This window comes from Schistocerca gregaria, chromosome 1 (genome assembly GCF_023897955.1).
Source record: "Schistocerca gregaria isolate iqSchGreg1 chromosome 1, iqSchGreg1.2, whole genome shotgun sequence".
Classification (NCBI taxonomy): domain Eukaryota; kingdom Metazoa; phylum Arthropoda; class Insecta; order Orthoptera; family Acrididae; genus Schistocerca; species Schistocerca gregaria.
In genome coordinates this window covers 258,327,106-258,339,869 of record NC_064920.1, presented here as the reverse complement: position 1 = coordinate 258,339,869, position 12,764 = coordinate 258,327,106, and the positions used below count along the sequence as shown (strand labels likewise).

The 12,764-nt window shown below is 38.1% G+C and overlaps 1 protein-coding gene across 1 annotated transcript in view; it reads right to left on the bottom strand.

Moving 5' to 3' along the window:
- The window catches only part of LOC126341345 (DNA-dependent protein kinase catalytic subunit-like), a 526,946-nt gene that overhangs the window by 118,606 nt on the left and 395,576 nt on the right, over positions 1-12,764 (bottom strand). The window contains exons 43-44 of the mRNA XM_050001770.1: positions 5,222-5,357; positions 1,430-1,613 (exon numbers count right to left, since the gene is read on the bottom strand). Coding sequence (XP_049857727.1) covers positions 1,430-1,613; positions 5,222-5,357 — 320 coding nt within the window. The remainder of the gene's footprint in view (positions 1-1,429; positions 1,614-5,221; positions 5,358-12,764) is intronic.

The following is a 12,764-nucleotide window of genomic DNA, read 5'->3' as shown; positions in this document are numbered from 1 at the left end:
TGGACCTAAAGATTTCAGGAAGCACTGAAGGTTATGCTGACGTTCTGGAACTGGGTCGCTGTGGCAGGGCTTGTTCATGCATGCTTCTAACCGCTGGCAAAGTCCTTCCAGCAGATAATGCCTGCAGTTCATAACCACAGTGCAGAGTCGTCGTTGGCAATAGGATTGTCACATCAGGATCAGATTTTAGGTGGTGAATTATTGTTCTTGTGTGGCTGTGAGGTTTGTTTCCATATTGAGAGATTTGGGGAACCATGCGGAAGCTAGGTTTGAGTTTAGGAAATTCTGAAAAGTTTTTTTTTTTTTTAAGGAAGGGGGGCGGGGAATTGAATGAAGCAGGGATCAGTATTGGTTTTTGACCAAGTGTGACTGATAGGGTTGGTGACGAAAGAGTTTAGATGTTGGAGTTGGAAAGAAAGTCTTTAATACAAACAGTACGATTGAATTTAGGAGTGGGGCGAAAACTATGGACTTTGGAAAGGATTGATACCTCAGTCAGACTCAGGCTTTTGGAACGTTCCAGAGGAGAGGGGGGAGGGGGGAAGGAGAGGGGGGGGGGGGAGTTCCGATGGGTGTCATACATAGTGTGTCTGCAAGAGAGGGTTTGGAAATTGTGAATGGTGTCGGGGAGCTTCAATGGAGGTTTTTGTGGTTGTAGTGGTGGTAATAATAGACAGTGGTGGTCCACGGCAGAGGAGAATATATTGGACAGCTTTTAGAAGCAGAACTGTGCACATGGCTTTAGGAACCAGAGCCTCTTCTATATCCCAATCAACCACCATCCCTAGTTAAGACCATCCTCATGTGTCAGTCCTCACAGCCCAGAGATGACAGTGTTGGTGAGTTGTGCATGTGTAACGTTTGTGAATTTCTCTAAATATGAAGGGCTTTGTTTGATTCTTTAGTCCACTGTCTGTTTGACACTCAATGCCTCCTCTAAAATGGTGGGTATCAATCTATGCTAATTCATGTAGTTCTCATCTCATCCTGGATTTTCCATGGTTTGATATTTTTTGTTATAGTATATGAACCAATTTTTTTAACCATTATTTGGTATACTTTCTGGTACCTTCAGTCTGAACCACAAGCCCTTTGATTTAATTACACAGTAACTTCTTGAAAACACATGTGAATGTAAAAATCATGCAGATTTTCGAAGTTCACTACACCTCTTAATATCAATGTTTTCCAGATTTCTTTTCTTAATGTTGGAATAAGAGAAGATGTAATATTTGATTGCTGTCCTCTTCTATTTTCTCACAGTTCATATACTTTATTAGCCTTTAAAATTGATTATAATATACATACTTATCTGCCAAAACAGTGTTTTACATATCTCACCACCATCAATTTCTGTAGAGTATACTGTACAATGAAATATTATCCCCTAATTATTTATGAAAAGGAACATGTGAGGAGAAATACTTACTCTACTCTAGGAGAACCCACACATCTCAAAAGAATGTCCATGTCTGATGAACTCAGTGATCGTAGTTTATCCTGATTTGTTTTAAGTACCGACAGAAGATCTTGTGAAAATCTGCACTGTTCTTCATTAACAGAGATAAGTTCAGAAAGGCAGTTGTTATTTTTAGACCTCCTCTGAAGTGATGCTGCAAAAAAAATAATTCAGTTTCATAATTTATAAAAGGCCAAATTGTAAAACATGTTTGTTGCTAATCCTTTCTATGTGCTACTATTTCTAGCATATCATGGCATATATTTCAGAAATGTAAAAATCCAATGCACCCACATTATAAATGTATTCATAACACTAATGCATTTAAATTTAGGTTCTAGCATGATAGCACAAAAAGTACACATTCATTTTCTATTGTTTACTTCCTTTTACTTAAATATCTAAATGCACATATTAATGGGGAAAGAACATTACCTATCCATGTCCAAAATTACTGTCAATTAGTTTTGACTCAATACAAAGGAACATGACCACTGCATCTCTCATGACATTCAAAAAAATAGTAAAAGTTAAGTGATGCCTACAGAGTCAGTTCTTGTTGTGGTCTTCACTCCAACGCTGGTTTTATGCAGCTCTCCACACCACTCTACCCTCTGCAAATCTCATTAATTTGCGTAACTATAGCAACATACATCCATTTGCACCTCAACAATTTTTACCCACCACACTCATCTGTGCCTTGTCTCTCCAGTCACCCACCAACTCCCAAAGGCAACTTGGCCACAGAAGAGCATCCTTCCGTGACCTAGTACCAACCAGGACTCAAGGAACTGAATCTCATTCTCCACCAGGGAGACTCCCACAGTGGTGTTCTGCCACTCATCAAATGTACACAACATTTTCATCCACCTCTATACAACCCTTCCTCCCAACACCTTGCCTCATGGCTCATATTCCAGTAATAGACTCAGACGCAAGACCTGTCCAAGACAGCCTCCAACCACCACATACTGCAGTCCGATCACAAACATCACCTATCCTATAAGAGGCAGGGATAACTGTGAAACCAATCATATGATCTACAAGCTTAGCTGCAAACACTGTCCTGTGTTCTATGTGGACATACCAACCAACAAGATGTCTGTGCATGAGTTGCCTCTGACAAACTATGGCCAAGGGTCAGCTGGACCACCCAGTTGCTGGGCATGCTGCTCAACACAACTTTTTGCCGTTTAACGACTGCTTCACAGCTTGTGCCATCTGGATCCTTCCTTCAAACACCATTATCTCAGAATTGGACAGGTGGGAAGTCTCCCTGCAATATATGCTACATTCCTGAAACTCTCCTGGCCTCAACCTTTGTTATTCATTATACTACACTCACCTATCCTCTTCCTTGTTCCCACTCCAACACTAAACAGTCCTCTACTCTCCTTTTTCATTGCCCCCTCCACATTTTCTGACCTCTGTCTAACATCCCAAATGCACCTAGCTGCCCTAACCTCTCTTCCCTTTGTCCCTATATGCTCCCACAAGCATCATTTTACAGTCCCGCCCCCCTAACCTGGGATTGTTCCCCATCTCAATCCCATCCTGCTCCCTACCCCCAACACCCAGACTGCTTCTTGCATCACATGCTGCTATTTGCAGTCGGTCCTCAGCAGTCAGAGACTGTGGTCATGCGCGCGCGCACGTGTGTGTGTGTGTGTGTGTGTGTGTGTGTGTGTGTGTGTGTGTGTGTGTGTGTTTTGTCTAATTCTGATGAAGGTATTTTTTACTGAAAGCTTACTTGCTTGACAGTCTGTGACTCAACATCTCCGTTACATTGTTATCAGCAATCTATCCTTTACATATTATTGTCATCATCCCATTCTGGATTTTCCAGTGTTTTATATAAGCCTTTGTTCTTTGTATTTTATTCCTGCTGCTAATTAACGAAATACTACATCTAACCTATCCTCAAAGCTGTCTTACAGTCGGTGTTGCCTCAAGTGTTCCTGCATTTTACCAGATTCTAAAATGAACTGTGCTGGAATCGGTTTCTGTGAGTTTATCTATCTGTAAATAACTTATTTCAATATTTCGCAACCATAATTTATTAAATGTACAGTTCATTAGTAGTCACACTTGTCAGAATCTGCCTTCTTTGGAGTTGCAATTATTACATTCTTTGTTAAATTTGAGGGTGTCTCTCTTGCCTAATGTGTTGGTGGCTGGCTACCCCAAGTATCTCTACTTCTGAGGGAATGTTGTCTACTCCACACATCTTATTGCAACGAACATGATGAATTCCTCTTGCAGTACATGTAAAACAAGGGAAATGCAAGCACTCAACTATAATGGATTAATGTGTGACACAAAGAAACACTCACAAGAAAACAGGACTGATACTAGCTTTTGACTCCCCTCTTTCTAGCAGAAGTCACACACACACACACACACACACACACACACACACACACACACACACACACATTCCCTTCTTTATTTCTCAATTCATATATTTCAGAAAATAGTTGGAGCCAGTGCCAACCAGTTTGTTAACATAGTTTACGTATTTCCTTATGAAGGTATAACAATAACTCTGAATCAAAAGTATTCTCTACAGCATAAAAATTTTTTGTGTAAAAAATAATAGAAGTTAATTAAGCAAATTTTGTCTCCAAAAGCCTGAAGAATTTAAAACTTAAACTAATGGTTCACTTTTTGCTTATCGTAATTATTGGCTTGTATTTTTTCTAAGTTTAAGTGTGTCACAATGTTCCATAACATGTTCAAGTCAATATTCAGAGGGGGTTAAGGCTTTATTACTTTTATTACTTCTTCAACAAGATGGCAACAGCAAATCATCGTTGGAAACACAACAATACATAGTGCCAATTTGGCATGCAAGTGAAAACCTTGTGCAGACACAACACATTTTCAGTCATTGTTATGTTTCTCTTCATGCTGGAAATTGGGTGAAGGCTTCAGTTGATGGAAATGGACAGAGTTTCACACAACAACCTTTGGAATTGGAAAGAAATCATTCCTAACTTGAAAATAGTGTATGAAAGTGGAGATTTCTTTTTGAATGTGCCCAAGAGCTACCAGCCACTGCACGAACTGTCAATATTAGGCATGTGTTCCTGCATTTTGCAACAGTCTGCTGGAATTAAATCTCCCTTATAGGAAACAGCATTGTCCGCAAACAACATCACACTTCCAATACTACAGTTATGGTTTATTTCATTATTCTGTAGTTACTTGTAATTTGCACCACTTTTTGCCTTTTAGATTTATGTGGTATTCTTTTAACTTCATTTTCATTCATAAGAATTAAAAATTCATCATTCATATAGTAACACCAGCGGCACCAATTTGTCAACTAGCTGAAAACCACAAAATCGAAAAAATCTGTCGCAGTATTGTTTCTTTAATGTTGATGTACCCATCATTGTTTATCCATTATATTTCTTCATTTATTAAGTACATTACAGTATAATCACCCTCTTTATGTTCCTGTTAGCAATGTCCTTTATATACTTCAATTCATATATTAAACACACAAATATTGAGACACTAGATCTTTATAACAAATTAACATTAGGTAAATTTAGGTAGAAGCTTGAAAAATGCTAAAATAGTTAAAACAGGAAAAGAGAGAAATGAGAGAATCTATAAAGCTGCAGAAGATTAGAGGAATGTTGTCAGAGAAAGTAGCAAAATATAATAAAGAAAGTCTAAAACTTCACTAGAATATCTTAATTTTATATTAAAAATAACATTGATGGTTTTGTATTACATACTGAACCCACTTACATAATGTGTCAAGAACATCAACCATAAGTGAAAATTTCTTTTTGAGCTCTGTGCTTTTACTTGCTTTAAGTGAGGCGAGTTTGAGAATATGCAAGCCATGCTGAATGTTCATTGCTTCATCACCACAAATTTCAACCTGTTCAAATGAAAACGAAAAGTTTTGTGATTCATATTAATATAAAGGCAGAGAGGAAAATGAGAGGGGGTGGTACACACACACACACACACACACACACACACACACACACACACACACACACACACACGAGAGAGAGAGAGAGAGAGAGAGAGAGAGAGAGAGAGAGAGAGAGAGAGAGAGAGAGAGGAGTGAGCGAGGAGGGGGGGGGGGGGGATTCATGGCATAGTGTTTTTGGTTTTTGTCTTTCTTTCTCTTCCAAGGGGCAAGGGTCTTAGAGAATGGCAACGAAATACTGTCAAAGAAGAAAACAATTTTGATTCATGTGACAGCTTATTGGTGTTCAGTTATAAAAGACATAACTAAGATTTGATAAAGTTACAATTATTTCAACAAAGTTCAGGAGTACATGTTTAGTAAGCCATAGTGGCAGGCTATGAGGCAGCGCGGAGATGACCCTGTGCCAAGGATTAATCTGCTACATTTTGCTCAAGTCATTCTCCCGTGCATGCGTGACTTTATTTAACATCTGGGAGGTTCTCAGCTCCTCTGCTTCAGGAATATAAGATGGATATCTTGTCATATGAAGCAAGTAGCAGTTATAACGCCTGAAGAATATGTCTGTGACAGTAGCTGAATTGTAGCTCAAATGATGTGATTTGGAAATTGAGAAGATTTTATAGTCATAAAGCAACAAGTGTCATGAACACACATTACTTTATTGTTTATTGAAATTTAGTGTTTTAGTTTTTAGCTCCATTTAGCCCATTTCCATTCAGTTTTTATATCTTTTCTTTTGAAGAATATGTTCAGGATGAAAGTGGTATCTCAGTAAATTCTACTGATGTATTGTGTCATTCCTGGTATTTGCCCCAAAGTTTCCCATTAAATAAACATTATTCACTTTTTGTCCATCTTTTGCACTAAAACTGCCCAATGTCATATCATTTATCAATTTTCACAATTTTTTGTACAGGATTTTTCTCTCTCCATCACACAGTGAGCACATTAGAGCATCAATATGAATTTCTGTTCAATATATCTCATTTACGTTTGCTGCAAGTCCCAATTATTATTCCTTCAATATTCATAATCAACATATACATTTGAATTTCCTTACTGTTTTGTTGCTCTGAAACAAAACCGAAGTCCTGACTTTTAGTTATATATGGTTTTCATTTTTTCACGTAAGTCTGATAATTTGGCAGTATTTAATTTGACCTTAACTACACTAAGCTCTCTTCAAACCTGTTCTTTATTGTAATTTATTTTATGTAACTGAAAAATAGTATAAGAAGTTATGTTTCTAAAGGAAAATCCAGGATGGGATGTAACAATATTATGAAAGGGGTAGTTGCTCCCCACAACATAACGTAGATGCTGTTTACCCACTATCCTTCCTACCCTTCCCACAATGGTATTCCGCCACTCATGGAACCCCTACTCAACCCCTGGTCCCAACTCTTTACTTTGAAGCTCATATCCCTGTAATAGACCAACATGTGAGACCTTTCCCAAACAGCCTCCTCCCACCACCACCACAACCTACTACAGTCCAATCACAAACATCACCTATCCTATAAGAGGCAGGGCTATCTGTGAAACCAGTCATGTGATCTACAAGCTAAGCTGCAACCGCTGTGCTGAATTCTATGTGAGCATGACAACCAACAAGCTGCCTGTCTGCATGAATGGTCACTGACAAGCTGTGGCCAAGAAAGAAGTGGACTACCCTGTTGCTGAGCATGTTGCCCAATGCAACATCCTTCATTTGAATGAGTTTTTCACAGTCTGTACCATATCAATCCTTCCCATCAACACCAGCTTTGCTGAACTATGCAGGTGGGAACACTCCCTGCAATATAGCCTAAGTTTCTGTAACCCTCCTAGCCTCAACCTTCATTAGTCGCTGTCATCACCCATCTAGTCCCTTCCCTGTTTCCATTCCAGCACTACACTGCCCACTGTTCCACCAATGCACCCAGTGTTTTTACTTCTCTTCTTTTCCACTAGCCCCCCCCCCCCCCCCCTCAATCAACCTCCTAACTGCATCTATCTGCCCTACCCTCTCTCCACCTTGTTCCTCCCCACAATCCCCAGCAGCACTTAACTGTCCCCCAAGGCTACCCTGCAATCCCTATCCCTCCTAATCCCCACCCCAGCCTCCTCCTTACCCCCACCCAGTTGTCTCTCCCATCACACACTGCTGCTGCTCGTAGTGTGGCTTCAGTTGCCAGAGACTATGGTTTTGTGTGTGTGTGTGTGTGTGTGTGTGTGTGTGTGTGTGTGTGTGCGTGTGTCTGTGCGCGCGTGCGCGTGCGCGCGCATGCATGTGCATTGTCTGCTTTTGACAAAGGCCCTGTTGGCTGAAAGATTATTTTGTGACAGTCTTTTTGTTGTGCATATCTGCTACTCAGCATCTCTGCTACATGGTGAGTAGCAACTATTATTTTCATAATATTGTTACGTTTGTAAAAATCTATATTATTTCCTATTTAGCCAAAATTTCTGCCTGCTCTTTGCTAAAAGAACTCACTGGGTGTGATACACAGACTAAAGAAATTACTTTAGTTCCTTCAGTCCAGTAGTCCCAATATTTCCTCAACCATGCAGGAAGTCTGTTGCATCTAGAGATTGCATGTAATAATATGAGCAAATCACCAGTGACAAATCTTATTAGAGCTGCACTCATGGCATTCGTAGTTCAGGCTCAAATGCGTTAAAATCTCAAAGTCTTGCATCAAGTCCATATCAAAGCTTTACATCAACAAGTCCAATTGGTATGCTGATCACATGCCAACAAGGACCTCATATCAATATTGTAATTTAATAGTCAGTCATTGTGTCATCCATAATACATTTATTTGTATGGGTAGTAGACTTTGATTGAACATTAGGTCTATATTTGATACCAACATTTTGATATAATTCTGTGAATTCTCCATTCTATTTTCCAATCTCAGGTCAACTGCAGACACACTCTACATCTAATCGATTTCTTCTGACTGAAAGTTTTCTGTTAATCATAATATAAAGTTTTATGAAAAGTTGGTTTTGATGTAACATAGCAGGCAATTTCAGCAATACAATATACAACTACTTGAAATTATCTGTCTCTTAATATCAGTAATTTTATTTACATTTATTCTTTCACTTGTATTTGTGTGTGTCAAGTTTTCAATCTTTCTTTTTTTTTTTTAAAAAAAATTATGCCCAACACTATTAACATTCACTGGAATCAGAGCCATTTTTTGTGGGACATAGCTTTCATGGGCTAATACCATCTAATCTAATAAAATTGCACAACTCAAATTGCATTTTTATTCCTTTTTAGAAATACCTTTTGAAGCAAGAGGTATCTCAGTCATAGGATGACTCAAAATAACCTTATTCAGGTAATGTATTATTAACACATTTATAAAAATGAATTGATAACTATCAAAATACTTTACCTTGACGAACTCCAAACTCAGATTTGGACCCCCCCCCCATAATGAAACCCAATCATTTGACATACAGAACAACAACATTTTGTTCATTTTTTTTGTGGTAATAAAATAAATTTGATGTGTATGACTTTGTGGCAACATTTTGTTAACATATTATTTTGGTATTTTTGTAGTGATTTTTGTTTGTGTTTTAAGCCCTAAGCCCTTCTATCCTCATCCCAACAAAATGCAGTTAATAAATTATAAACGTGATTTGAATTCCAACAGAATTGGCAAGCTGAAAGGGAATCTGAATTGTTTGCTATATATTAATGCATTTATTAATTGGACTTGAGCTCAATTTAAAATTATGTACAGTGTAATCTGAATTCATAGACATCATGTAATTGCAATACAGGGTTTGGTTGATGCTATCAGAATGTTATCACAAGCCACTGTTACAAAAGACAGTGCCTGAGAGGGGGGAGGGCAGAGAGTGGCAGGGACAAGCAATGACATGTAGTGGTTGAGCCAACAACAGGACAGGCTGACAAATGGTGTATAATGGAACTGTGCACTGATAACATTGATGACAGCCATATTGGTATGACTCAGGAGACATATGTTATTTTGTCTTCTGAATGTTAACAACAACATTCCGTGAAGTATTTCTTTGTTAATCAAACCACAATACCGTCTCAAACATCGAAAGAAGCTACGGATCTGTAACTCCAGTGAAAATAACATCCACAAAGAAGAGTATAAGCATAGGAGTAGTGGATTTGGGTATCTACTAACAGGAGCTTTATTAAATGCCAGAAAATAAATATAAATAGATGTCAACATTATTCTACATCTACATGCACACTCTGCAAACCTCAGTAAAATGCACAACAGAGATTACCTCCTAATGTATCACGTATTATGGGATTTTCCTGCTCTCTTTGTCAATGTACCATGGGATTAGTGACTGCCTAAATGCCATTATATCTACTGTAATCAATGTACTCTTGTCTTCTACATCTTTATGGGAAAGTCAGGTAGAGAGCTGTCTTATATTCATAGATTCCTCATTTAACACTTTTTCAAGAAACTATGCAGGTACACTTTCGTGAGATAACTTATGTCCATCTTCAAGTATCTGCCAGTTCAGGTGTTTTACCATATATACATATGATTCTCTCACATATGTCAAACAAACTTGTGACCACTTGTGCTGTCTTTCTTTATGCATCTCCAGCATTCCCCATTAGTTCCATTTAATACAGATCCCATATGCCAGAACATTAATATAGTAAGGGTTGCATGACTGTTTTGTAAGCAACCTTCTTCCCTGATTAATTTCCACAGTATCCTGCTGATGGACTGAAGTTTGGCAACTTTATTATGCATGACTGAACCCATGTGATCATTCCATTCCATATCCCCATAGACTGCTACATCCAAGTACTTGTACAAGTTGATCAACATCAATTGCAATTCAGTATTGTAGTCCTATCACAAGATATTTTTGTTTTTTATTAAGTGAGCAGTTTTACATTTTGGAACATAAAAAAAGTTGCCAGTCTGTGCATCATTTTAAAATATTAATAAAAACTGACAACATCTATGCAGCTTTTTTCAGATAGTACTTCATGGAAGGTAGCTGCATCAATTGTAAAATTCTGATGTTACAACTGATATTCTCTGCCAGGTCATTAATACAGAAGTGAACAACATCTGTAAATACATAAACAACTGCATTTTCCCTACCAAGAACTCCTCAAGTGAATAACAAATTTGGTTTGATACCCTATATGATTAGATTTTTGTTAATAATCATTAGTGTGGTACTAAGTCAAACATTTTCCAAAAGTAAAGAAATACTGCATCTACCCGACTGCCATGACCCATGGCTTCCAGTTTGTCATGTGAGAAAATGCAAGTTGTGTTTCGCACGACTATATTTTGTTTCAGTTATAACATTATATTTGAGCTTAGAATATGTTCTAAGATTCTAATATGTATGTACAGTATGTATATGCTGACAAGGAAAATATTTCTAGTTTTTTCCCAGATTTCCCCATTAAAACACACACTTTTTCCTTGGTGAAAATGCACCTTTCCTGAATGAAAATGCCAGTTTCCCAAGGTGAAAGTACACCTTTTTGTGTTAAGTAACAATATACTTTCTCTTGGAGCTGTAAAACTTACCAATCCTTTGATTAATACAGGTTTTATATACCAGCATGGAAGTTTCTTGCACTTTAGGATATGAAACCCAGCAAAAAACAACACATTTTGGAAAGACTCTTGATTCACAGCAGCATGTGCACTGCATATTTTGTATTACAAATGTATAAATACGAATTTCACCAAAAACAGCACAGTAGCTTCTGAAGCACTAAAATTGAGACTGCGCTATGCGATGTGCTTTTGCCAGCTGATCATAGCTCGAACCACGTGTTCTTGCCAACCAATGACAGCAGATTTCAGACCATATGACAAATGATTTAAATTAACATACATACATACAGTATACCTCAAGAAAAGCTAAGATTTCATGTATAATGTTAGTCATCCAAAATTTTTTACTGATTTTTTTCCTTCCTTCGTACGTAGTCAGGTATGATATTAACAGCAGATGAAATTGCAACAGCTGAATATTTCTGACAACCATAGTCATAAAATTTACTGCTGTGCACTGAACATTTTGTGGATTACCCAGCTGAATACATTTACAGTCAACCACTTTGACTTTTCCATAGCAAATTAATTACATGTGAAGTTGCTCAAGAACTCACCTTACACTGTTTTTGATGGATAATGATACTTTTGCCATCATTATTGCACAATTTGTAATTTACAAAAGAACTAAAATAAATATGAAAAACTAACTCAAAATTTGGTCTTTAAGACTTGTCAAAAACAAATTTGACAGTATAATTTTAAATAATCCCATAAATTACTGGGCCCAAAATTTTTCTAAGTGGCTGGTCCTCAAACTGTTAAGTTGGAATGAGAGTCAAACTCTCCGCAATTTAAGAAATTCATTGCCCATTCTCATGCTAACGCAATTCATCTAATGTAAAACGAAATTTATTTTAAAGTAATACTTGACAAACCACCATTCGCAATACTTTTCCACAACCTGTACGAAATGTAAACAGTTCTGACATCATGTTCATCAACAGCAGTTTGTTGTTACGAAGTACAGCATAGTCTTCATCATAAAGCCTTTGACACATTTTGCTGTTGGTGAATGCTTGTGTGTGAACAACGTTTTGTTGTAAATGCCGCATTTTCTTTGCAGCCAAAGTTTTATTTTGGTCTCATACTCTTGTTTATATTTTATTCTGCACTAGTGGGCTAAAGTAAAATTCTTTGTTAGAATATAAATTGTTACCAGTCAAAGTCACAAAAATTTAACTGAAAACTACAAGTGGCGTTCCAAAAGAAATGAGCCGGAATCTGGAATGTGCAAACCAGTGACAGGAGGGTAATATCATGGCTTGTGTAATGAAGTATGGTTGCAACCACAGCATTGAAGTTCACAGACTGTCGCTAGAGGGCACGCGTGCGTGTCATGTAACTATACAGAGCTAGCAGCACCACGCATAAATCGTCCAACACTGCCAGTCGCCCTACAAACAGTGGCATGGAGGCGTCAACAGAAGAGCAGAGAGGTGGTGTTCATTTTCTGACAGCAGAAGGAGTAGGAGGAATGGACATTCATCAAAGAATATCACAAGTGTACAGGGAGAACTGCATTTCCCTTGCAAGGGTCAAGGCAAGGCACAAGCGCTTCATAGAAGGACGGATGCCGTTAGCTGATGATGCACGGTCTGGAGCACCAGACTGCATTACCGACAGCATCGTCCAGCTGGTGGATGCACTCATTGCCCACGACCGCCGAGTGACAGTGAAGGCCATAGCCGCCATGGTTGGAGTCAGCATCAGAAATGTTCACACCATCATGAAGGAATGACTGCACATGGAC